The sequence below is a fragment of the Planococcus citri genome, chromosome 4, assembly GCF_950023065.1.
Source record: "Planococcus citri chromosome 4, ihPlaCitr1.1, whole genome shotgun sequence".
Taxonomy (NCBI): domain Eukaryota; kingdom Metazoa; phylum Arthropoda; class Insecta; order Hemiptera; family Pseudococcidae; genus Planococcus; species Planococcus citri.
The window spans coordinates 67,068,503-67,096,359 of NC_088680.1; the positions used below are offsets into that span (position 1 = coordinate 67,068,503).

A 27,857-nucleotide genomic window follows, 5' to 3' on the forward strand; every position below is an offset into this window, starting at 1 on the left:
TTTTTTATTCGACATTTTTGTTTCTAACTTCCCTTTTTAAAAATGGGTTTGAACCACATCTGGCCAATTGTTTGTAAAAAATCTTGGAATGGAAGAGGGGCGGGGTTTGGAGTAAAAAATTGGGAAAATCTAGCCAGAAAAATTGGAAGAATGTCTCAGTCTCATCCTCTCTCCATCTCCCACCACGCATCGTTTCGTCACGCCTCTGAAAATAAAATGTAATGTTTTGTGTGGAAAGTTTTTTGCTCACCTACTTTTTATTACATTAAAAATTTTTTTAATCACTTTTTTGATTACTTTTTGGTTGCCAAAGTTATTTTTTTGAGAAAAATTTGAGTACCATCCCTGATATTAAAATTTTTCATCAAAGTAGTTTCCCTTACTCAATTTTGATGTCTAAAAAGTAAGCGAGGGAACGTGAGGCGTGACAAAGTATGTATAACTTGAAAATGTCGTATGAAAAAAAATATGAAAAAAGTACGAAATTTCGTTTTTTGGATTTGGTAGTCATCAGACAAGAAATTTATCAGGTCTATTTTGAATATTATTAATTTTTTGTTTCTTTTAAAAATTATAAATTTTCGACGGTTTTTTTGGCAATTGTGTAAAAATGAATAAGGGTGGAGGGAGGGGGGTGGTCAGTAGGTGCATTTTTAATTTTAAAAATGTCCTTCCAAAAAGTCCTTTTAAAGTCCTTCCAAGGTCCTTCTTTTTAGTTTTCAGATTTTGTTAGACACCCTGAATTGCCTGGATCGACGCAGCTCAGAATCTCAAATAAGTATTATCTTTTGGGACCGAGCAATTATTCACCAAAGTAGGTTCGATAGAGGCTAGAGTGAAGAAACAACGATTTTTTCTGAGTGATTTTCAATTTCAAATTCAACTCAAAATGAACAGTTTCACTGAGTTTGATCAAAATCCTTCGGCATTTTTTTGACCAAGTTTTAGCAATTTTTTCCCTCAACTTTCGATAAGTTACACGTCTTGTTTGATGTTTTTTGTAATTTCAAACCATTGTGTACAATTTTTGCTGAATTTTATACATGTTTTTCTCAATACTTTCGTTAATACGTTCTTGTAAAGTAATTGAAGTAGGTATACCTATCAAATCAAGAACAGCTCTGGAAAACAAAATTAAGTATGTATTTTATAAATTATTCATACAAACGAGTGCGTAGTTACAATTAAAACGGGACGCCACATCTGAAAAACAACTCAACAAAGGGGATGGGAGAGGGTGCATTTTATCTCTTTGATTTCGATTTTTCGTTTTCAAAAGAACAACAGCATGAATATGACCGAAACGTTTTGATTGTTGAATTTCAATTTATGAAAGGGGTGAAGAAAGATCAAACATTCAAATTGTACTTCTTAAAACACAGCTCATCAGCGCTTCTAGACTGTTGGATTTTGAACCGCACCGGTGAATAAGATTATACCTGTATCTCTGTGGTAAATTGAAAACAAGAAGGGCCTATCTGCGTGGAACGGAATTGGTGGAATGCTGTATATTGTCGCCATCATGAGTCTCCTTTGTATCGTTGTCACTGCACTCGCTACAGTTCCTTTTTCATTGACTTCAATTTCAGCTGCGTGAGTTACTTTCGATACCCGTGTATTATTCAAGTCGACCATATTGCCGAGTTCAGCGCTACTAAACATTTGTTTTACTCCTAATTTTACGAGGGTTTCGTTTATATCTTGCGACCAACGGATTTTCATACGAGGAATTTGGTAATTTACGTATGTCAGTTCAAGAGATTTGATTACTTCGGAAATTTGTTCCGATTTGAGCGAGTTTACCAGAGTTTTCACTGATTGGTTTCGGTTTGGTAGGATGATTAGCATTGAGAATTCTCCATACACGTAAGGTATACTGATGGCTTCGAATTTCAGATCTTTATTACTGACGTAGGGAACTGATTCATTATTGCTCATTATCGGTACTTGGATCTGCTTCACTCCGGTGTGGAAATTTTTTCTACAAGGTGAATTTTAAACATGATTACAATCGATTGTCGTGATAGTTGATTATTTTAAACAATGAAATTGTCGTCTTACGTTTGAGTATGAAATTCGTGAAAGGCCTCCGACCATTTTCCAGCAAAATATAATGCGCTAGCTAATAATATAATCGTGTCTTTTGATATCTCGTCGCTGAATAATTTTGGTATGCGTTGATACGTTTTATCAGCTACCCATCTGAATGAAAATGAAACTTTCACGTCAATATGGTCTAATTACAAACGAGAAAATTCGTGAGCTGGAATTTGTACTTAAATTCTTACTTATTTACGATATTCGTCGCCTCAGGTCCACTTTTCGCGAAGTCTACTTGCTGAGCTTGACTTTTATAATAATTCGCCGTTCCTTTCGTATAACCATCTTTGAGTTTTAATCCTTTCGACGTGAATATTCCGTTAGCAATGCTCACCTTGGCCGATTGAGGAGTTTGAATGTCAGTCAGCAATTTCCCCAATTTTTCGTGGGCTTCGGCTAATCTAAATTTTTGTGAAAATTTTTACAGTTTGAACTAAAATCATTGGAAAATTATTCGTCGTACTTGTTTTCTTTGGCAGGTAACCCCAAAGCGTTGGAAAGCTCGTTTCTGGTCGTGCCAGTGGCGCCCAAATGCACCAGGGCTAAAGCTCCGTAGATATTGAAAGGTGAGAATATAAAATTTCCTTCCGAGGGTAAGTTTTCCAGGAGGATTTTAGCGAAGTCTAAATTCATTTTGTTGACACTTTTTTGCACATTCTGTTGGAATTTTTGGTATACGTTAGTATCAAAATGGGAATTTATGAAGCATATTTTTTTTATTTATCTATTTTTGTACTTTATACACTTACTCGAGAAAATTCCGTTTCTTTAGGATTGGTTTGGGCAAATACGCAAATATTTGCAGCGATGAATATTAATAATGTTGGTAACAGCATCATCTATACATTTATAAACAATCGTATTGTATGTACGTATTAAAAAATGATTAAATAGGCTACCGTAAATTATTCGATTAATTGGTTTGAAAACAATACATGAAAAAACAAAAGTGAAATAACTTACCTTGAACAGTTGCTTGCTTTTTATACTTCCAATCTATTTTTTTTTTAAATTTGAACACAATGTAGTCTATACTTGTCGTAATCTAAACTTCGAAGGAAGTGTTTAATTTGCAGGGTTTGCTGTTGCACAATGTATTTATATACCTAAACCTACACCAATCAGTTGTGGTAATTAACTTGGTCTCAGTGCAGAATACGTATGTATAAGTTTTCAGTTTTTCTTCAAAAATTATGACTGTGTGTGGGCTACTCGTGTTTTCTGTTGAAAGAAAAATGTTTTCATTTTTCCTCTTTGAAGATGAAACTTACATTTTTTTTCTTCTTCAAAATCAAGTTTGCATTTTCTCTTCAAAAAAAATAAATAAATAAATAATTGAAATTGAAATTTATTTGAGTTATAATAAACAAGATTTTTTCACACATATGCTTGACGACACCCCTATGCCTGTAGGCGAGCGGAGTGCCGGATTACTATTAATAACAAATGAAAAAGTAATAATAATAATATCACATAATCATAAAGAGCTTGAGAAAATAACGCAGAACATCGGCAAGAAAAACAAAATACAACAAAAGAATGAGGAATACAAAAATAAAAAAGCAAAAAATGAGAAATATTTACCACCCCCCTCCCCACTAAGTGATGAGCTGAAGTTGACACCGGTACTAAAACAAGTGAATAAATACACTATCAAATAAACCCGAGAGTCTAAAAAAGAGAGTAAAAAAAACAGAATTGAAATCTAACCTATGAGGCAGTGGATAAGGCGCAGCTGTACTGAAGAGGCAGGTCAAACTCAATCTGGATCAATGTTGTCACCAAGCAACCACAGCCTTAGAGCCTTCCTAAACATATGCCTAGAGGACAACCTAACAGGCTCTGGCAAACTAAGATAAAATGAAATAGACTTAAACAGACTTAAACCCAAACTTTATGCAGGAGTGATACTTTTTCCAATTGGGTGGTTGTTGGACACCCCTACCATACCTACTGAATCCACAGCCTAGCTCTAAAGAATATAATTTTTCAAAATTAAGCAAATGCAACTGACCAAAGGCCAGTGCTGATGGAGCATCCCAGTCAAGACCAGCAGCACAGCAAACTGCCCTCTTCTGGAGAACCTTAACTGGTTCAGTGACATAGTCATGCACATCCACCCCATATAGCTAGGCCATACCTCAAGACTTACTCATATATTGCTACATAAAACCTACGTAAGTGGAGCCCCACCACAAACTTGGCCAAATAATATACAGTAAAAGCTCGTTATAACGCTCTTCAAGGGACCGGAGAAAAAGAGCGTTATAAGCCGAAGCACGTTATAACCGAAAGTCTCATTTTAACACTGATTAGCGTTATACCGCAAATTCTCGTTTTAAAGCAAAAAAAAGCGTTATAAAGGAAGTGGAAACGAGAACTTTATTTTGAATTTGAACAACTGTTTCAGGTGGAAATGAAAAATGTGACATTTTACTTCCATTTTGAGGTCTGCTATAATAATATAAATGATTTTTTGGCAAAATTTTGCCATAAAAGTTTTTTTTTTGAATTTTTAAAAATCAAAACTACAGAAATTGCAAAAAAAGGCTGTTGTTGCGGCCAAAATTTTCAGAAAGTGTAATAAGCTCTTTTATTTGTATTGTTTTTTTCAACAATTTTGATTAAAATTACATCCAGTTTCAATTTTTTTTTAAATTTTCATGTGCAAAATTTGACTTTGTTAATTTGTTAATTTTTTGTGTTGGGGAGAGGGGGGTCGAGTGGATGGCATTTTGAAAATTCGTTTGAAAAAAGGTAGTGAACAAAGTAGTGAAAAAGTAGTGATTTTTTCAAAAAAAAAAAATCCGTTAGATACCCTGTATAATGAATACCTATGAAATTTTCTGAAAACTTTCAAACTTTCTAAATTTTGAAGCTATGAAAATCAACTTTTTGCATAAAAAATGATGTTTTACGTTTTGAATTATCAATTTTTCACAGCTTTCACCCTCTCTTCGCTCGATAGGGATTTGACAAGACAACTGTCACGCTCTAGTTAATACTTAGTAGTAAAAAACGCCGGAACTAACGAAAGGTCCTGTTGTTATCAGCAATTTTCGGCAATTTTGACAACATTACATTCCAATGTTTATACTGGGACCTTTCATCAGCCAATCAGAAACAAGGCAACACTAGCGCGGCGCACCTCTGTCAAGTTCCTATCAGATTGCAATTCTGCTACAACAATTGAAGACGTCATAGCAAAAAGGACATATGTGTGAAAGTTGTATTTTGTGAAAAAACTGTTTGAAAGTTTGAGTGCTTGTGAAGTTTAGAAATGTGCATATTTGAAAATGGTGACGATTTTATCTTATTTTCCCACTATCTAACTGTATGAAATGCTATGCACCATCAGTCTGGAGGAAACTGTGTGTTAGCGGTAAGCGCTCAAACATTTTGAATTATATGTCCTTTTTGAGGCGAAAAATTGGCCAATTTTTTTTTTGATTTAAAAATGTTTTTGAGTAAATTTTTGGATTTAAACCAGGTAAATAATGGTTGATAACACAAAATCGACCATGAGTAACTCATTATCTCTGAAAAAAGATTTCACTCCCCTAAAAAATTTTTTGGGAAGTGGAAAAGTTATCGAATTTTTCACCGAATTGAGACCATGAATACATCAAAAATTAGCAAATGACACGTAGAATACAGTGAGTGTGTTGAAAATGCAAAAAAATGAAATAATAAAAAAAATATCACCCACTTTTGCATTTACCCCAACATGGGGTAAATGCAAAAGTCGATTTTCAAATTTTCAAATTGCAATTCTCTCCACGATTTGTGGACCAAACTACCAAAATTTTACCATTGATAGAGAACCCCCCGAAGTATAAGTGGTACGAATTTCAGCTTCATCTGTGCAATAGTCTTCTCACAGCGCCCTCTCAAAGTGTCACTAATCAAAAAGATGCTTTGCAATTACCCCGTACTCTACCTTACTTACTTTTTTGTCACTTTGTCGTGCTATTTTGTTTACCAAAGTTGATAATTTTTTTTTGGGAGGAATCTAGTACGAGCCCTGTAAATTTTTATTTCATTTTGATTTTTTGTGCATTTTAAAATTTTTTTACATTATTTTACACAATTTACATGATGCATTTGTGTCCATTTTTCGATTTATTTTTCATTTTTATGCAAATTTTCGTCCACAAGTGCAGTTTTTTAAACCACTCATCATGTGCCAATGACATTATCCCATTTATGTGACATTTGATAATTTTTTTTTCGTCATTTCCTCTACATTTTTCATTATAAGTACATATGAATTTTTTCTGTTTCTCTGGGTAATTTTTTTTAGACATTTCAGCTATTTTTTTCAACGATTTTCGATGTTTTTGTCAATTTTTTAGTCACATGTATTCAAATTTTGTTGGTTTTGTGCAGTTTTTGCGTTATTTTTTCATGCTATTTTCTAATAATTTCATATTTTACGTATCTTGCATCGTTACATCACATTGGAATAATTTTTGCCTGGGTTGATTTTGTATCGATGGTAATAACCGATAACTTAATCAAAATCGTTATTTCCATTACTAGCTGCTTTTTACATGCAAGAATTTATAAAATTTATTTAAAAATGAAATACAAATACTTTTTTATACAACCATAAAACAAAGTCTAGGATCATAATCGAGTAGGCAGAAAGATAAAATTCAGAAATGTTGGAAAAATTATAATCTCATTTTCAAGTAGGTACATACTACATAATATTAGTGGAACTCTTAAGCATTCTCTTCGACCGGATTTTGCACCACACCAGTGAATAAAATAATACCAGTATCTCGGTGATAAATCGAAAATAAAAATGGTCGATCTGCATGGAATGGAATGGGTGACCGAATGGGTATCTGCGCCGAAGGCGGTACTACTTGAATCGTTGTTACTGCACTTGCTACAGTTCCTTCTTCATTAACGTCAATTTCAGCCGCGTGAGTTACCCTCGATATGAGTATATTCTTCAGATCCACCATATTTCCAAGTTCGGCATTGTTGAACATCTGTTTTACTCCCAGTTTCGTGAGGATATCGTTTATATCTTGAGACCAACGGAATTTCATACGAGGAATTTGGTAATTTACGTCTGTCCTTTTGAGAGATGATACTATTTCGGAGATTTGTTCCGGTTTGAGGGAATTTACCAACGTTTTCACTGATTGGTCTCGGTTTGGTAGAACGATTAGCATTGCGAAGTCTCCGTACAAGTAAGGTAGACTGATGGCTTCGAATTTCAAGTCTTTATTGTTGACGTAGCCGATTGATTGATTGGTGCTCATTGTTGGTACTTGGATTTGTTTGGCTCCGGTGTTGAAATTTTTCCTGAAATTTAGTTTTGATCATGCAGCGAACTTGAGTAAGTATAACGAACTAAGTACTTGGTAAATTATTTTCTTACGTTTGGGTATTGGATTCGTAAAATTCGTCGGACCATTTTCCAGCGAAGTATAATGCACTTGCCAATAATACAATCGTATCTCTGGAAATCTCTCCACTGAATACTTTTGGTATGCGATTTTTCGTTTTATCTGCTATCCATCTGAATGATAATGAATTTCACATTATTATGGTATAATTATACAAAATGAAGATATAGCGTACGTGATGAAAAAAGCTTACTTATTAACGATATTCGTTGGTTCAGCTCCACCTTTTGCAAAGTCTACTTGCTGAGTTTCACTTTTATAATAATTAGCCGTTCCTTTCGTGTAACTATCTTTGAGTTTTAATCCTTTACGAGTGAAGATTCCATTAGCAATGCTCACTTTAGCCGATTCAAGAGTTGGATTCTGAATACCATTCAGTAATTTTCCTAATTTTCCATGGGCTTCAGCTAATCTACATACATAGATTTTTTGGGGTGAATTTTCAAGTTACTTTATGTAGTCTATCTAACGAATTTGAAAAATTAATCGTCGTACTTGTTCTCTTCGGCAGGAAGTCCTAAAGCAGTTGAAAGCTCATTTCTGGTCGTGCCAGTGGCGCCCAAATGAACTAGGGCTAAAGCTCCGTAAATGTTGAGTGGTGAAAATATGAAGTTTTTTTCCGATACCAAATCTTCGACGAGGATTTTAGCAAAGTCTGCGTTCATTTTATTGACACTTTTTTTCACATTCTGTTAAATTTTCAACACATTAGAGCAAAAATATTTAATAGGAATTTAATATCACATTTTTTATGGTTTTTTAACTTACTCCAGAAAATTCCAATTCGTTGGGATCAGATTGAGCAAATACGCAAACATTTGCAGCGAATATTAATAGTGCAATTGACAGCTTCATCTGATACAAAACACACACGCGTATTCGTATACATATTTAAAATAGAGTATAAAAATAATATCATTCTGGACCTGAAGTGATTAAATTTTGAAAATAAAAATGAGAAAAAGAATTGAAAAACTTACCTCGATGCAGCTGTTTTTATTTTGTATGTTCCAAATCTACCTATATGGTTTTGTTATTCAAACACTACATAGTAAACTCGACACCAAGCAAAATAATATGTCTGATTTGGTTTTGCACTTGTAGGGATTATATATACTGGCTAAATTTGGTAATTAGTAGGTCTACGTAGGTAGATATTACGTGAAGAGATATGTTTTTATAGAAATGTTGACGTAATCTTGCGAGTAATTTATTTGGAAATTTCGTTCATTTAATTAGGATGTATCTGTTAAGTTCATTATTATGATATAATATAAGCTTGAGGTAATTGGTAGGTAATGAAAAGTGGTAGCGAAGATAGGGAAAAATCAACTTCGAGCAAATATAATTGCATAATTGCAAATCAAAGCATTAAAGTTGAAAATTTGACCCTAGTTGAACAAACTTCAAATGATTATTTCAATCGATAACCTTTGCTTAATATTTGGGTAAAATTTTATAATTTTAAAAGCTCTCGTCGGTTTTTTGCGAATAACAGAAATGAGTCATTTGTGTTTTATCTATATTCTGCCAGTACCATAATATAGGATGGAAAAAAAGTTTATTGGTTGAAATAGAGATTGAGGATGCAGGATGCTGAGGCAAAAGAAGTATTTCTATGATATGTGAGGATGAATTATTCTTTATTCAATGGTTAGACATTTATATTGAGGCGGAAAAAAGGTTCTGAGGACATTGTAATGAATTAATATTTTTCCAAAAGTTGGTGTTTTTTTTCCAAAAAAATCCAAATTTACTTACAAGAGAACCTTTATAACCCATCAACTCCGGTAAAGCTGAAATATTTGATTCACTGAACAAGCATGTGACCCAAATCTCAGAACCACATTTTGAGCAACCAAAAAGTTTTTTTTTTTCAATTTTTGGTCAATTCTTGAGTCAACTTTTCTCCAGCAACTTCAAATGGCTTTAGAAGGCGTTATAATCAACTTCGGTGGCTAAAAGTTTAATCCTGTCGTAAATTGGACATTTCGAATTGATGAATCGCTAATCCAAGTTGACGACGACGAGGTTGTAAAGTGTATTTTTCAAGTACAATACATCCACTGTGGAATATCTCAAATAAAAAAAAAATTGCAACCGGTTATTCAAAATTCCTTCATCTTCCACTACCCCTCCCCACCAATCGATTATTGCTATCATTTTTCGGATCGATCTACAGCTTCCAGCACAAAGTTGGCTTTTCTCCAGAAATTTCAAATCGCTCCAGAAGGCCAATTTTTGCAGCTGAAACTTATGTGATGTATAGGTACCCCTAAGATAAGTGTTTTCCCCAAGTTTTGGACCTCAACTCTGAGTAATTCTTGAGTAATTCTTCAAAAATCGAAAATCGTTTTTAATTTTTTTCTCAGGATTGACTCGGCCGATTTTTTTCAAACTTGAACCAAAGTGTACGACGTACGTATGCATAAGAACTTTTCCCAAAAAATCAACAGCCCCCTCCCCCCACTTTTTCCCCCTCCAAAATTTCGATTCAATTTTTTGAGGTCCCCCTTACCCCCCAAGGCTTTTTGGCACACTTTTTGAAAAATATTTTTTAGATGCAGTATTGATCCTAGAACAACATGTAATTTACCCAAAATTGTACCTCGGGTGCGCCATAGTCAAATTTTACCAAAACCAACACCCCCCCTCACTTGTAAATAAGGTTAATTATTGTACCTACGCCACTTCTATTGAAGTAATTTCTGGAGTATTGATTATAGTGTTGTAATTTTTTAAATGAAAATGATGTTTTTGAGAATATTATTCACAAATTCCGATTTAGGGACAGCGAAGCACCCCCTCCCCCAAATTTGGGCGAAACTTTTAAAAAGAAACCTGGGGCATGTGACATATTGAATTATATGTTTTTGGTAACGCTGAACACGAATATGACGTCAGATTTCTGACTGGACCCCACCCACGGCCCCCAACACTTCCCCAATTAGGTAAAAATTCAAAAAAAGGGTTTGTTCGTGCGACACATGAAATAGTATTTTTTTTGACGATGCTGAAACCGAAATATGACGTCAGATTTTCAATTTTTCCTCCAGATGGGTCATTATTCAAAAACTCGAAAAATTCTCAAAAGTGTCTTTGTTTGGGTGATGGCCAAAAAAGCGTTACTTCCGATTATGTAGTTCTGAAATTTTTCATGCAGGCCTCTAAAAATATCAGAAAACGAAAAAAATTCTGGAAAACCTAATGTTGGGCCCATGGATACCCCCTCCCCAATTTTGGGGCACACGAAGATTGGCTGTATGGGTTTACAGTTGGACGTCCCTGAGGGCCACATTGGGGGGGGGGTTGTCCTGAAATTGAGTTTTTTGTGAAAAATTCTTCAATAATCGATAGGGGCATTTCACTTATTTTACCAGGGAATACCCTTTATACACCACATACTCATGTTGAGGAATCTTCGATCTCCAAAGGGAGATTTAAACTTAACTCCTTGCCTAGCGTTTGAGAGTAGGTAGTCAAAAATTTCATTAAATAAAAAAAAAAACGTTTTTTTTAATCAATTGAGTTTTTGTTTTCAAAAATTGAATCAAAATTTTCAATGACTTTTGATAGTTGAGCACTTGTACGATCACACAAAAGAGCTGCTGTACCTATCCCAACCAGCAGAAAATATTTCAATCGAAAAAACATGCAAAAATACATCACCAGCCAACATTTCAAACGCTGAAGTGTATTTTTTTATGACTTCAGAAATCAAATTTGGGGGTCAAAAATACGAATAAAATCAAACTTTTACCAAATTGCTGCACAGAGCTGAAAATTTTTTCTCACTTCCCTCGCAATCCATTGGTCTGTTTCGAGCACTTTCAACTTTCTTGGTCAGTTTGGTAAAATTTTGATTTTTTTTTGCATTTGAAAAAATTTTGATTTTCAAAATTCAAAAAATGCACTTCACAGCACCTAAACTTTCCCTTGTCAGGTTTTTTATCCTTGTTGCACATTCATAAAATTTTTGCATCATTTGAATTGCATTTTTTTTTGTTTGGATAATTTTATTTTGTGTAACTTTTGCTTCATTTTATGAATGCATTGCATGTTTGATGCAACCTTTTTCATGTTCTTTCACCATTTTCATTAATCTTCTTGTAAACTTAAAAGATCATTATAACAACTACTCTGCAATATAAAATGATGTATTTAGTAAATTATTCGTACAATGAGGAAACTATAAAACAATAAACTTGATTTGAAAACCCCATTAAGTACATATTTTCAAAATCGAGCTGCCTATTAAATAATTTTTTTCCCGATTTTTTATTTTTCATCAAAATACATCTAAAAAAAAAATGAGTCCAAAATTCATTTTGAATGTTAAATTTAAAATTTCAATCTTTGAGATCTTTTTTTTTGACTACGGTCTAGGTCATTCGTCGTTAAATTTAGCAAAGGGATTGACAAAATTCAAACAGTTTTAAATACGAGTACATATAATACATATGTACCTAATCGTGTATTTCAAAACAGTATGCCCATCAAGGGTTCCTAGACAGTTGGTTTTTGCACCGCACCGGTGAATAAAATTATACCCGTATCTCTATGGTAAATTGAAAACAAGAAGGGCCGATCTGCGTGGAACGGAATTGGCGGACTGGTGTAAAATTTCCCCGAATAAGGTACCAATTGTATCGTTGTCACTGCACTCGCTACAGTTCCTTCTTCATTGACTTCAATTTCAGCTGCGTGAGTTACTTTCGATACCTGTACATTATTCAACTCGACCATATTACCAAGTTCAGCGCTGCTAAACATTTGTTTTACTCCTAATTTTACGACGGCTTCGTTTATATCTTGCGACCAACGGAATTTCATACGAGGAATTTGGTAATTTACGTATGTCAGTTTGAGAGATTTTATTATTTCTGCAATTTGTTCCGACTTGAGCGAATTTACCAACGTTTTCACCGATTGGTCTCGGTTTGGTAGGATGATTAGCATTGAGAATTCTCCATATACGTAAGGTATACTGATGGCTTCGAATTTCAGATCTTTATTGCTGACGTAAGGAACTGATTCATTTTTGCTCATTGTCGGTACCTGGATCTGTTTCACTCCGGTGTGGAAATTTTTTCTGTAAGGTGAATTTTAAACATCATTAGTTCATTAGTACATTTGATTGTTGTTATTATTGATTATATTTTAAACAATAAAATTGTCGTCTTACGTTTGAGTATTGAATTCGTAAAATTGATCTGACCATTTTCCAGCAAAATATAATGCGCTAGCTAATAATATAACCGTATTTTTCGATATCTCGTCGCTGAATAATTGTGGTATGCGTTGATATGTTTTATCAGCTACCCATCTGAATGAAAATAAAACTTGGTTTAATTATATTCAAACGAGAAAATACGCGAGCTATGAATTGTACTTAAATTCTTACTTATTTACGATATTCGTTGCCTCAGGTCCACTTTTGCCAAAATCTACTTGCTGAGTTTCACTTTTATAATAATTAGCCGTTCCTTTCGTGTAACTATCTTTGAGTTTTAATCCTTTCGACGTGAATATTCCGTTAGCAATGCTCACCTTGGCCGATTGAGGAGTTTGAATGTCAGTCAGCAATTCCCCCAATTTTTTGTGGGCTTCGGCTAATCTAAATTTTCGTGTCAATTTTTACAATTTAATCTAAAATTATTTAAAAATTATTCGTCGTACTTGTTTTCTTCGGCTGGTAGTCCCAAAGCGTTGGAAAGCTCATTTCTGGTCGTGCCAGTGGCGCCCAAATGCACCAGGGCTAAAGCTCCGTAAATGTTGAGAGGTGAGAATATAAAGTTTCCTTCCGATGCTAAGTTTTCCAGCAGAATTTTAGCGAAGTCTAAATTCATTTTGTTGACACTTTTTTGCACATTCTGTTGGAATTTTTAGTGTACATTAATATCGAAAAATGGGAATTTATGAACCATATTTTTTTTTATTTATCTATTTTTTAACTTTGTGTACACTTACTCGAGAAAATTCGGTTTCTTTAGGATTGGTTTGGGCAAATACGCAAATACTTGCAGCGAATAATAATAGTGCTGGTAACAGCATCATCTAAATTTATAAACAATCGTATTGTATTAAAAAATAATTAAATACCGTAAATTATTCGATTAATTGGTTTGAAAACAATACAAGAAAAAACAAAAGTGAAATAACAATTACCTTAAACAGTTGTTTGCTTTTTATGCTTCCAATCTATGTTTTTTTTTTTTTTTGAACACAATGTAGCCTAAATACTTCTTGTCGTAACCAAAACACGGAAGAAAATGTTTAATTTGCAGGGTTTGCTATTGCACGATGTATTTATATACCCAGACCTACACCAATCAGTTGTGGTAATTGCTTGGTCTAAGTACAGACGAATATGTATGTAAGCTTATGTATTTTTGTAAAAATGTTGACGTGACTTGCGATTAATTTATGTAGATATTTGGAAATTTCTTCTATCAGTTTCTATATTATTGATGTATTTGTGTTATTTTTTCCCATTTAATTAGAGTGTATCAAGTTCAATGTGATTAGTTTGAGGTCATTGAGAATGAAAGAAAAAGCAACGATTATGAAAATCAAAACTTTCGGAGTTCACCTCAGTTTAATAAACTTCAAATAATTACCACCATTATCAGGGTCGGGTAGAGGGGAAGATAAAGAAGGCAAGAAGGCAAATTGTCCTGGACTTCTTTATTTTGTTTGAGAAATGAAAGACCTGAGATAAAAATAACGAATTATCAGTCGTAGACGTATTAAATTGCCATTAATATTATTGAATGATTTTCAATTTCTTTTTTTTTTTTTTTTTTGAATAAACATTTGCAAATTCAAATTCTTTATTTGAGATACAGAGACGATTTGCTCCCAAGTGTGTAATTTATTAATTCTTCCACGAGTCGATTTTTTTATGCAAAATAACCTTCCTGCCGAAATTTTGTTCTTTTTTTGAGATTTGAACTAAGTACAGGTAGGCAACCTGCAGGAAATTACTTTTAGGCCGGTGAGATAATTCAAATAAGAAGAAGTCTCAGACTTCTTCTTATTTGAATTGAGATTTGAAAAAAGAAAGAGACTTCTTCTTATTTGAATTGAGATTTGAAAAAAGAATGGGGTTCAACAATTTTTTTTGAGTGAAAAAAATTGAAACTTTACCTAATTGAACTAGAAAGCCGAAATTATATGGATACATTTTTGTCACTTTCGACCACGTTTCGTGTACAATCTTCTAAATTTTTATGCATATCTAGTAATTTTTTAATCAATTCTTTCATGTGATGTGCCCATTTTCAGTTACTTTTATGCAATTTTTTTGGTATTTTGAGCAATTTTTACAATATGTGACTAAGTTTTAGAACCATTTGCACCATCTTAATCCACTTTCATCTGATTTCGCTCATTTATAATTTGTTTTTACAATAGTTCTATTTTTTAAACTTTTTCAACTTTTTCAAAATTTTAATTTCCTGCTATTTTTGTTTCATTTTTTCGAAATTCGTGAAATTTTTACATTTTCAATTTTTAGCGTTGTTTTTGCAACATCTCTGCAATATTTTTAACGCCATTTCATGTAAATTTTACTTATTTCTCACTAGGGTTTTCGAATTTTGCACAATTCTTATAAGATATTTTTCGAATTTTGCAGAGTTTCTGTTTTTTAAGTACAATTTTTCATTGTTTTACACAATTTCTACAATATATGTATGTATTCAATTATTTTTCGGTATTTTCAAAAATGAATTTTTATTATGTTGCATGGTACCCTGGTAGGTATGTTTAGTTGTTTTATTTTCAACTTATCGGCTAGAGGCTCGTATTTAAGAGTGAAAAGCTTAAAATTAGGTTATACACAGGAAAATAAAGTTAAGTACATAATTATGTATAGGTATACAATTTTAAATTTTTTTTATCTAATTTTGTTGAGATTAGAAATTTAATAACTTTGTCTGTGTGAGAAGGGTTGTCAGAAAGGAGGACCTGCAGTTGGTTAGAACTTAGGTGTCTGGAGCGTTCATTCTGGTAGGAAGGGCAGTCTATTAGTAAATGAGCAATGTTTAGGAGGATGTTGTTGCATTCTGGGCATAATGGTGGAGGCTGTTTAAGGAATATGAATTGGTGAGTGAGAAGGGAGTGGCCAGCTCGGAGTCGGGTGAGAAGAACCTCAGATTTACGTTGAAGTTGCTCAGAAGTTTTCTATAAAGATGTGGTGTTTTTGATGCTTTTGAGTTTATTTGAACTTTGGACTTGAGACCATGAAGATTGAAATACTTCATGCATTAGTTTTTTGGAATGGAGTTTCAAATCAGATAGAAGGATTGGTATGTTGGCAAGGGGGAGGTGGAGGTGTGCTTGTTTAGCTATTTTATCTGCTAGCTCATTTCCTTGAATCTGGGAGTGTGAAGGTATCCAACATAATATGGGTGTGCTATTTTGGAAGAGTTGAAGGAGTTCAATGATCTCAAGTGATATAGGATGTGAATACTTTGACCTATAGTTTTTTATTGATGAAAGAGCAGATAGTGAGTCAGTAAAAATTATGACATTATTTAAAGAAAAATCGAGGGAATACGAAATTGCAGATTTAATTGCATATAGTTCAGCAGTAGGGATAGTGCAAAGGGAGAGGAGAGCAATGGAGATAGATACATCGCCATGAATGATTGCACATCCAGTGAATTGTTGAGTTTTTGAACCATCAGTATATAGATACCTAGATATATGACTGAATTCTTCATATTTATCAAGAAAGAGAAGAAAATGTCTTTTAAGTATGATGGAGTTGGTGTGATTTTTGTTAAATTCCGTCAAGAATAGGTCAATAATAGGGTTAAAAGATTGCCAAGGTGGGATAAGGTTTACTAACAAGTGGTGTATTTTAATGTTATTTTCTTCAATTTGTTGGAGAAAAGATTGGAATTTTACAGATAGTGAATGCATAGGAATTACATATTCAAACTTGAAGTTGAAGTCAGGGTTTGATTTTATGCTTAAGTATGTTGATGTGGAAATATACTGTCTACGTATGTCAAGTGGACATTCAGAAGCATCATTAAGAAGGCTTACAGTGGGGGTAGTTCTAAAGGCTCCAGTGGAAATTTGTACAGCTGTATTTTGAACAGTGTTTAGTCTGCAGAGGTGACTATCAGGGGCATAAGTATAAACAGAGCATCCATAATCTAAAACTGGTCTGATGAGTGTGCGGTGTATAGTTTGAGTATGGTATTATGATCAGAACCATAAGAAGTGTGTGAAAGTTTCTTGAGTAGATTTATTTTTTTGAAGCATTTGGATCTGATTTCTTCTATATGAGCGGACCAGGAAAGGTTGTTGTCAAAGTTGATACCTAAGTAGTAAGGTAAAAGTGCAGTTAATTACGCCACGTTGGCAATTATGCCACTACCACAGTTCTCATAGTAAATGGGTAGATGGTACCGTGTGACGATTTTTAGGTGATTGTACTGTTAAAGCCAAGGTAGGAAAACCAAAAATATCCCTGGACCGGATAATTTTCCGATCTGTGGCTCGCTTTTTCGTAAATTTGATGCCAAAAAAAAACGTCATGTTAAATTGACCACAGTTTGGAAACGTGCTGTAATTTGTAATAAGGGTGAAAAATAATTTTGAAGATATGTTTCCTGTAGTAAATTTAATGACGATTTCAATGCGATAAACAGTTTTTTGTCATTTCTCAATGTAGTTAAGTATCGAAATGTGACGTGACCAGCGATACCATACCATATGTCGGCAACAATTTTTTTCGTTTTATTGTGGTTTCTGGTAGTGTTTTTCTTCCTCTTTTCAATGGTGCAAACAGATTTTCAAAATATTAAAATCTGACAAATTTGCAAAATTTCAAAGTTGCGTATTTTTTGAAATTCAAAAACCAAAATTCTGAGAAAAACGTTTTTGAAAGTTTGGGTTATTTTTGTAACATTTTTAAAAACCAGTGAACAGTATTTTTTTTTTTTTTGATTTTCTTCATCTTTTAATGGTTTTACATCATAATATTTTTTTTTTTTGCCATTTTTTTATGAAAAGCACTTTTGTAAAACCGGGTTTTCACCACTAAAACGACGTGTTTGAGACCAGTGGGTACACCCATTCCAAAGTATAGGCTTCATAGTATATGAATCGACAAAAAAATTTTTTTTGATATTTTCTGACTTTTTCCATGAAAACGCGATTATCTCAAAAAAAAGTTTTCCGACTTATGGTATGGTATCGCTGGTCGCGTCACAAATGTTGAAAAATATACAAAAGTACCAATGTTGATAATTACGCCACTTTAACAAAACTCTTTCAGGACTTTCACATATTTGACCAAAATGCTAAGAAATCATTTTTAGCGATGTTTTTATCAATAATTTTAAATAATTTTTTTTGGTGGTGGGGGGAGAGTGGTGGAATTACCTGCATATGTTGATGAATACACCACTTCGGTGAATAATTTTCAGAAATGGAGGGGTGGGATAGGGGGAGGGGTAATGGAAAACATTTTTTTTAGGAAAAGGTAGCCAATAAGATGCCCAAAATGCCAAATGATTTTTACCAATGTTTTCATAGATTTTAAATAGTTTTTTGGGGTGGTGGCGTAATTACCTGCACCTGTTGATAATTATGCCACTTTTGTAAAAAAATTTCAGGAGGAGATTGGCGGTATTGGGGGAGGGGTAAGTAAAAAAAAAATTTCGTGAAAGGTAGCTAATAAGATGTACTTTGAGGTGGTTCATTCACATTTTTGCCAAAGATGCATTTTAACCCCACTAAATGACCTCAAACCTTAGGGTGGCGTAATTACCTGCACTTACCTTAAGTATTTAACAGAGGGAAGGGTTGGAATTGGAGTATTATTGAACTGTATGTTTATTTCATAGGCACATTTATTTCGTTTGCAAATATGCAGGGCAGCAGATTTAGAGTGAGAAAATTTCAAACCATTTTGTTGTGACCATGATAGCAGCTGGTCTGTGGCTTGTTGTAGTAGAAGATTCACCAAGTTCTATGTCATTACAAGATAGAGAAATGTTGAGGCCATCAGCAAATAAAGCTTTTTTGATTGGAGAGGGAATTGCTTCAGTGAGGTCATTAATTCCTATAATGAACAGAGTTGGGCTTAAAACAGGATCCTGAGGAACTCCATTGACAAGAGAATATTCATCAGAGATTTCACTTGAAATTTTAACTCTGATGGATATAAAGTGCAGTAAGTTACCTTGGATGTTCCATGAGTGTACCTAGAGTTTTAATAATTTTAAACTTCCAAATAGTATCAAAGGCATGACTAATGTCATAGAAAACTGATAGGAAATGAGTTTTATTCTTTCTAGATTTGTTGATTTCAGAGTTCAAATGCAAATTTTGTAAGAGTTTTGCAATATTTTAATTTTTTTAATTTTTTCACAACTGTGCCAAATTTTGATATATTTTATGAACCTCGTCTTTGCATGAAATAATATTCCTACATCATTTTTGCTCATTTTCTGAGAATTTTATTTAGTTTTGTGAGCTGTTTTGAAACTTGCAAATTTTTTTGTACACTGTTAGCAAAATTTAAAAAAGTAGTGTGTACCATTTTCTCAACAAAATTCCGTTCCATTTTTCCCAAAACTTATTGAAGTACCAATTTTCGAAACTTTTTTAAGTGTTCAACGTGCCTATTCATCAATCATCAATTCTTAGGGTGTCCCACAATCCTGCTAATCCCGTTTGTTTTTTTATTATTATTTTCTAATCGAACTTTAAAATTTTCAATTTACTTGTATATCACTCCCTCGTATAATTCTGAAGAAATCTCAACGAAATTCTTCATTTTCCAATTCGCAATTCTATGTTTAAAATTTGTCAAATTTTTAGAATTTTCCGTTCAACTATTTAATGGAATAGGTAGGTACATACAAAAATTATTTGATAAATTTAATCATTCGAATCGATTTACAGATGTAATTCTAAAGTAATGATACATGATGACATGATATCACAGATTTACCTGAGTGCAGGTAGGTACATTTTGAAAAAAAAATGCTCGAAAAGCATACATTTCTAAACCAACGGATTCTGTACAATTCCTGTAAATAATATCATACTCGTTGGTCCATGATAGATGGAAATTACAAAAGGTCTATCGACATAAAATTTGATAGGATCTGGTCTAAACTCCAGTGATACACGAACTCCTTGAATCGATGTCGCAGCAGTAGCCACAGTTCCGTCTTCATCGACTTGAATTTCAGTTGCGTGAGTTATATCCGATACTCGTAAGTTAGAGGCATTTTCTTCTACCAAATTATCTAATTCTGCACTTCCAAAGATCTTAGTTATACCAGCTTTAATCACGTGATTATTGATGCTTTGCGACCAGCCGAATTTCAAACGAGGTATCTTGTAATCGACGTATTCATTATTCCACTTGACTCCCTGTGGCAATTGTTGATGATATTGGGGCTTGTAAGCATCGATGACAGCGCTCACCGAGTGATTCTGATATGGTAAAAAGATCAACATGTTGAATTCTTTATTTTCATACGGTAAACTGATGGCTTCAATTTTTAAATCGTCGCTTTTGAAGTAAGGAACGTATCCTTTTTGATTCATCAGTGGAACGTCCACTTGTTTGACTCCGGTGTTGAATGTTTCGCTGAAAAACAAGAATAATTTGTTTTGTTAGTACGAATTGAAAATTTACTGCGGGTTTTTGAGCAATTTTTCTCACTTTTTGGTTGCCGATTTTTTGAATGGCTCGTTCCAAGTGGCGTTGAAAAATAAAGCGCTCACTAGAAGTAAAGACGTGGCTGGAGATATTTGGTTTTTGAATAATTGAGGTATGCGATTTTTCGTATTGTTCGAGACCCAGCTGAAAAAGCAAACACGAATGAGCCACATTATAGGTACCTACCTAGAGCTACCTATAATAAGTATGGATTTAAAATTAAGTTGAAATGTTAAAAGTTGACTCACTTGTTGACCAAATTCGTTGCCTCTGGACCTCCTTTAGCAAAATCCAGTTCTTGAGGTTCACTTTGGTAATAATTTTTCGACGTTTTCAAATAACTCTCCTTCAATTTTAATCCGTTCTGCACGAATAAAGTGTTGGCGATTTTTACTTCAGCTGCTTTCGACGTTTGTAGTCCATTCAGGATTTTACGAAAATAATTCTGTTGTGCAGATAATCTGTTCACATTTTGAGGTGAATTAGTCTCTAATCAGTTAGCAATCTTATTGAAAAATTATATTTACCCAACTTCGACGTCAACTAATCCCAAAGCTTTCGTAAGTTCTTTTCTGGTTTCTCCACTTGTGCCCAAGTGTAGCAATGACAAAGCGGTGTAAATGTTGAAAGGAGAGAATAGAGCATTTTGTTCTGGTTTTAAATCGTCTTTTATGTTTTTAGCGAATACCGCGTTCAATTTTGCGATAGAATTCTGTAAACCCAGTACCTAAAAGAATCGATGTGATAAAATTTTATCGAAAAGATTGCAGAATTTTTACCAAATAGTCGTTTATATAGGTACCTGTTGTTCTGAATGGGAATGGCATATTGTTCCAAGTACAAACAGGAGTGACAGGATTAGCGTCTGTAAGTGTTCATTATTAAGAGCAGGAAGAAAATCACGAATGATTTGATTAATACGTATTGATGAAATATTTACATAATAATGTTCAGCTTACCTTCATCGGAGACATTTTCAAATATTACCTACTTTTAACGAGCTCACCTTATCATGCGCGCACGAATTCGTCTTACGATTAGTTCTATGTTATTCATAGAAACTTTATTTTTATGTAAAATATTTGATAAAAGTATCAGTGTGTTTGTTTGTATTTTACATCCTGTTTTTCATTTGTAATTGAAGGTAATTAAAAGAGATTTCGAAAGATCGTAAGGTTCAAATAGTGTTTTGGTGATTCTGTTTCGCTATTTTCATTTTTTATTTATTCAGGAAAATCATGTATGATTAATTAGTGTTATTTTCTTGATGAGAAAATGAAAGTTTTGAAAGAAGGTAAATTGTTCTGAGCTTCTACATATTCTGTTTTAGAAATGAAAAGACCCGAGATAAAAATAATGAATTTATCAGTCGTAGACGTATTAAATCGTGATAAAAAACTTATTGAGTGTTGAGTAATTTAATGTTTTTTTTTGAACAAACGCTTCATGCAAAAAAAGTAATTAGCTCTCTAGTTTGTAATTTATTAATTATTTTTCTACAAATCAATTTTTTATGCAGAATATTTCACCAGTCAAAATTTTAAGTACTGTAGTTTATTTTTTGGATTTTAAAAAATTTGAAAAAAAATCAGGGCCAAAAGTGAAAAATTTTTTTTTCTGGTGGGGGGAGGGGTGTTGTGTTTAAGCGAGCTAGAAAGCTAAAATTATATTTTTCATAATTTTCGACCACGCTTTGCGTAAATTTGTCTGATTTTTGGGCATTTCAGCGTTTTTGCAAAATTCAAATTTGATTTTGATAAATAATGAAGTTATATTCACATTTTGAAAATGTTTGGTACAATTTTTTTCAAATTTTCTGTACTTTTTAATAATTTTTTTTCTCTGGTTTTTCTACCTATATTTTCAATGATTTGTGTGTCGTGTATCAAATTTCAATTATACTTACATGTAATTAATTCAGTATTTGGTGTAATTTTTACAATGTTTTCAACATTTTTGTATTCTTTTGAAAATATTTTAATCACCTTTCTCGCGAATTTCTTCGATTTATCGAAATTTTCTTACAATTGTGTATACTATAGCATTATTTTTCCAACTTTTTTGTCATTTTAAAACTTTTCGCGCCAATTTCGCCAATTTTTCATCATTTTTGAGTAATTTTTTTTAGGGTTTCTGAAAATTTTGCATACTTTTCAATACATAAGTATTTGAATATTTGCTTATTTTTGCAAAATTTTGCATAATTTTTATTTCTTGATAATATTCAAATTATTTTTTGGTATTTTCAAAAATTATTGCATTAATTTCGTTAGGTAGGTACTACTTACCTAGATTCAATTGTTTTCAATACAAATTCAATAGTTTTTTCTTAGATATACATTTTGAAGAATTTTGTTGTTCAATTTTATTGATTTTTTATGGTTTTTGCGCAACTGACAAGGGAACCTCTTGAGGTGTCCGCCTCCGATTTGAACGGGACCGCGATTTTTGGAAAGAGCATGTTCTAAAACCCCCAAATCCAAATTTTCAGCTGCCCAAGTTCATTTTTCGATTTTTGGCGAATTTTTGAAAATTCAAAATTGACTATTTTGGTGATTAATGCTTTTTTTTAAAAAGTACGTACTTGATCAGTAAAAATATTCAAAATAAGTCCTAAAACTGATATTAACCCCCCCAAATCCAAATTTCGCCATTTCCAGCCATTCTGGAGCCTTCCAGCGCTATTTTTCAATTTCTCCAGAATTTTGAATTTGCTCCAGAAGGCGTGAATATGAAGTTGGGCAGCTAAAAATCGAGTTGTGTGTTATACTCGATCTGTTTAACGAGTTGATCCACATTTGAGCCGATTCTGGAGCGGACACCTCAAGAGTGGTTTTTTGACCAGCTTTTTTCATAATAGGTAAGAAATCCAAAAAAATCAAAATTTCACCGTTTGCGAGGAAATTTTCGAAATTTGCGCGAATCGCAGTATTTTGTTATGAACTAACCCCACGAGGGTGAATTTCGCCATTTCCAGCTATTCTGGAGGCTCCAGTGCGATTTTTCAATTTCTCCAGAATTTTGAATTTGCTCCAGAAGGCGTGAATATGAAGTTGGGCAGCTAAAAATCGAGTTGTGTGTTATACTCGAACTGTTTAATGAATTAATTCTCATTTGAGCCGATTCTGGAGCGGACACCTCTAGAGTGGTTTTTTGACCAGCTTTTTTTCAAAACAGAAATATTCAAAAATCAAAAATTTCCCGTCGTTTGCGTGAAAATTTTCGAAATTTGCGCGAATCGCAGTAATTTGTCATAAATTAACCCCACGAGGGCGAATTTCGCCATTTCCAGCCTTTCTTCGGCTTCCTTTTAATTTTTGGATTTTTTTTTATGAAAAAAGGTGGTCAAAAAACAACTCTTGAGGTGTCCCCTCCAGAATCGGCTCAAATGTGAATAAATTCGTTAAACGGTTCGAGTATAACACACAACTCGATTTTTTGCTGCCCAACTTTATATTCACGCCTTTTGGAGCAAATTCAAAATTCTGGAGAAATTGAAAAATCGCACTGGAGGCTCCAGAATGGCTGTAAATTGTGAAATTTTGATTGGGGGAGGGGGTTAGTTACGGACAAAATACAGCGATTCACACGAATTTCAAAAATTTCCACATAAACGGTTATCTTTTGATTTTTTGGATTTTTTAATTTTGAAAAAAGCTGGTCAAAAAACCACTTTTGAGGAGTCCGCTCCAGGATCGGCTCAAATGTAGATTATCTCGTTAAACAGGTCGAGTATAACACATAATTCGATTTTTAGCTGCCCAACTTTATATTCACGCCTTCTGGAGCAAATTCAAAATTCTGGAGAAATTGAAAAATAGCGTTGGAGGCTCCATGAATGGCTGGAAATGGCGAAATTTGGATTTGGGGGGTTAATACCAGTTTTAGGACTTATTTTGAACATTTTTACTGATCAAGTACGTACTTTTTTTTAAAAAAAGCATTAATCACCAAAATAGTCAATTTTGGATTTTCAAAAATTCGCCAAAAATCGAAAAATGAACTTGGGCAGCTGAAAATTTGGATTTGGGGGTTTTAAAGCATGCTCTTTCCAAAAATCGCGGTCCTGTTCAAATCGGATGCGGACACCTCAAGAGGTCCCCTTGTGAGCTTAATTCTGATGTCATTTTCTGGATTTTGCTTTCTTTGCTCAGTTCCTGGAAATTTAATTTGAATAATTTTGAGTACTTATAAAAAATTTGGCGATTTTTTAAAAATGGTTTATTGACTTTTTTTCTGTTTTTAGGATTGTAGCCAGGGTATAATTCCCGTAACATTTGACGAAGTTTTACCATCTTTTCAACAGCATTCCCTAAATGTTTACTGTTCAGCAATGAATTTCTCAAGTGTTGCTGATTTTTTGAAATTTTTGATTGAGCTAATGAGCTGAAATAATACGTAACTATATTTTTAACCCCCCCCCCCTCCTGAAAAATTGATTGAAAGTGGTTGTGAGCCCTTTTAAGTAGTTCTGGAGCATCCAGCAAATTTTTGGAAATTTAAATTCCCACCAAAAAGAAGCTAATGAAGTTAGCAAGCTGAAGCTCATTATGTATCGCATTTTCAATCTCGCTCCTCGATGACGATGTTTTCAAATCATCTTGAAGTTTCCAATAATATTTTGGAAATTTCAGATTGCCAAAAAGGTTTCAAAATTTGTCCAAACTGTTTGAAGAAAATCAAATTATTGACAATGTTTGCCAACGAAATTGTTGAAATATGCATTTATTCTGTTGAATTTCACAATTATTTAACAATTCTAGGTATTTAGGTAGCTCACAAATTTGTATAACTTTATTCAGTCTTATTCGAATCGATTCACAAAATATGTAATTCTAAATTATTGATGCACGACGACAACACAGATTCGTCTAAGTCGTAAATTTTGGAAAAAATTGCTCGAAAAGCTTAAATTTCTAAGCCAACGGATTCTGCACAATTCCCGTGAATAATATCGCGCCTGTTTTTTGATGATAGATGGAAATTACAAAAGGTCTATCGACATAAAATTTGATAGGGTCTGGTTTAAGTTGCTGTGCTGTACGAGTTACTCCAATCGATGTCGCAGCAGTTGCAATAGTTCCGTCTTCGTCGACTTGAATTTCAGTCGCGTGAGTTATATCCGATACTTGTAGGCTTGCGGGATTTTCTACCAAATTATCTAATTCGGCACTTCCAAATATCTTAGTTATACCAGCTTTAATCACGTGTTGATTGATGCTTTGCGACCATCCGTATTTTAAACGAGGTATCTTGTAATCGACGTATTCGTTTTTCCAGTTGGTTCCGTTTAGCAAGTGTTGGTGATATTCTGGCTTGTAAGCATCGATGACAGCGCTCACCGAGTTATTCTGGTATGGTAAAATGATCAACATGCTGAATTCTTTTTTTTCATAGGGCAAGTTAATTGCTTCAACTTTTGAATCGTCGCATTTGAAGTAAGGAACGTATCCTGTTTGACTCATCAGTGGGGCATCCACTTGTTTGACTCCGGTGCTGAATTTTTCGCTAAAAAATAGAAGTATGACGTTGATAGGCGTGAATTGAAAAAATTTACTAGCGTTTGAAATTCTGCAAAAGGCAAATTTTCCTCTTACTTTTTGGTATTCCATCTTTTGAAGGGCTGTTGCCAAGTGGCATTGAAAAACAAAGCGCTGACGAGCAGTAAAGAGGTGGCTGGAGAGATTTGATTCTTGAATAATTGAGGTATGCGTTTTTTCGTATTAGCTGAGACCCAGCTGAAAAAGCAAACACGAATTATAGCCACATTATAGATAACTACCGGTTGAAAATGAAATTGAAATTTTGAAATTTGACTCACTTGTTGACCAAATCCGTGGCTTCAGATCCTCCTTTTGCGAAATCGGTTTGTTGAGCTTCGCTATTGTAATACTTTTTCGATGCTTGCACATAACTGTCCTTCAATTTCAATCCTTTCTGAACAAATACAGTGTTGGCGATTTTTACTTCAGCTGCATCCGACGTTTGTAGATCGTTCAGGATTTTACCAAAATAATTCTGCGCTGCGGATAGTCTGTTTTAAGTTTAAGGTGGATTAGTCTAAAAATCAGTTAGCAATAATTTTATTTAAAAATTATTTACCCAGCTTCGTCAGCAGGTGTTCCCAAAACGTTGGAAAGTTCTTTTCTGGTTTCTCCACTTGTGCCCAAGTTTAGCAATGACAAAGCGGTGTAGATGTTCAAAGGAGAAAATAGAGCATTTTGTTCTGGTTTTAGATCATCTTTTATGAATTTAGAGAAAACCGCGTTCAATTTCGCGATAGAATTTTGTATACCCTGTAAAAAAAATCGATGTGATTGGAATTTTATCGAAAAAATTGCAGAATTTTTATCAAATAGTTATTTACCAGTGAGTGATCTTGATCGGTTGGAGCTGATTGTCCTGAATGCCATACTGTTCCAAGGACGAGGAGTGACAGGATTAGCGTCTGTTGGTGTTCATTATTTCGAGCAGGAAAAAAAATATCACGAATAATTTTATCGATATGTAACACTTATGGATCAGATTAACGAAATATTTATAAAAAGATTCAACTTACCTTCGTCGAAGACATTTTAAATATTAATTTTAACGAACTCACTACCTATACAATAAACGCGAAAATTCGTCTTATGATTAGCTGATAGTGAATACCTATGTGATCCGTATGAACTTTCTTTTTATGTAAAATATTTGATAAAAATATCAGTATGAAAGTACAGTGTCTGTGTGTGTATTACATCTTGTTTTTCATTTGTAATTAAAGAGATTTCGAAAGATCGTAAGGTTAAAGTGATGTTTTGGTAATTTTGATACTTACGTTTTTTTTTTTTTTTTCTAATTCGGGAAAATCATGGGTGATTAATTGGATATGGCTATTTAAATGAATACCCTTCATTGTTAATTGATGAGCAATTATGGTATTTCTTGATGAGCGAATGAAAGTTTTGAATTTTTAAAATGATGAATAATCGTTTGATCACATTATGCCAACCAATCAACTACATACATAGTGACAAAGTATTGCATTGTGCACCTGATTATACTTAAACGAATTGTTGATAAAGTAATAATCAAACTGTTCTCACAGCGCTTAGAAAATTTTTTTATGGTCTGGTGACTTTTGGGTGACAGATTCATTCAAGCAGTGACCAAGTTTGATTATGAAGTGAAGCATTGCAAAAGTCGCCAAGGTTTAAAAATCAATGAAATATTCTCAGAATTGCGTGAAAATTTGCCGAAGTTGTTGAAAATATTATAAAATTTTATCAAATTGACTCCTCAGTTTTTTAAAATCACCATAAATTGTAGAAAAGTAAGCGCAAAAATGAAATTAAAACATTTACAAAAGACCAAAACTTGATATTTGAGTGAAATATTGCAAAAGTTGCCTAATCTGGGTGTCCATGTCCACAAGGTAGTGAAAAAGTTGTGATTTTTAGTAATTTTGCTTAAAAAGTAGTAAACAATGAAAAAAAGTGGAAAATCCGATTTTCCACAGATGAAAAATTTTGTAGAAAAGGGCTCATTGGTCAACTTTTTTTGAACTTGGATTATATATTTTTGAAAGCTTATTTGCTCTTCTAAACTTATTGTTCAAATTCAAGAAGTGTTCAAAGTTTCAATCAGAA

General features: G+C 33.4%; 3 protein-coding genes across 3 annotated transcripts; all 3 read right to left on the reverse strand.

Annotated features, from left to right (window-relative positions):
• Positions 1-1,122: 1,122 nt before the first annotated feature.
• Positions 1,123-13,975, reverse strand: LOC135845233 (uncharacterized). Its single transcript, XM_065363697.1, has 11 exons — positions 13,695-13,975; positions 13,497-13,583; positions 8,022-8,215; positions 7,720-7,938; positions 7,499-7,639; positions 6,834-7,422; positions 2,850-2,939; positions 2,564-2,757; positions 2,289-2,501; positions 2,062-2,202; positions 1,123-1,981 (listed from the first exon to the last, which is right to left on the reverse strand). The coding sequence occupies exons 2-11, from the start codon at positions 13,581-13,583 to the stop codon at positions 1,396-1,398; spliced, it is 2,454 nt and encodes an 817-aa protein (XP_065219769.1). The 5' UTR covers positions 13,695-13,975; the 3' UTR covers positions 1,123-1,395.
• A 5,443-nt stretch (positions 13,976-19,418) lies between these two features.
• LOC135842304 (leukocyte elastase inhibitor A-like) lies at positions 19,419-21,345 on the reverse strand. Its single transcript, XM_065359697.1, has 6 exons — positions 21,186-21,345; positions 21,025-21,091; positions 20,754-20,949; positions 20,475-20,687; positions 20,230-20,370; positions 19,419-20,154 (listed from the first exon to the last, which is right to left on the reverse strand). Exons 1-6 carry the CDS (start codon positions 21,198-21,200, stop codon positions 19,560-19,562), a joined length of 1,227 nt encoding a protein of 408 aa, XP_065215769.1. The 5' UTR covers positions 21,201-21,345; the 3' UTR covers positions 19,419-19,559.
• A 3,590-nt stretch (positions 21,346-24,935) lies between these two features.
• Positions 24,936-26,937, reverse strand: LOC135842303 (serine protease inhibitor-like). The gene is made up of 6 exons (XM_065359696.1): positions 26,786-26,937; positions 26,594-26,674; positions 26,329-26,522; positions 26,048-26,260; positions 25,824-25,964; positions 24,936-25,734 (listed from the first exon to the last, which is right to left on the reverse strand). Exons 1-6 carry the CDS (start codon positions 26,798-26,800, stop codon positions 25,143-25,145), a joined length of 1,236 nt encoding a protein of 411 aa, XP_065215768.1. The 5' UTR covers positions 26,801-26,937; the 3' UTR covers positions 24,936-25,142.
• Positions 26,938-27,857: the final 920 nt, after the last annotated feature.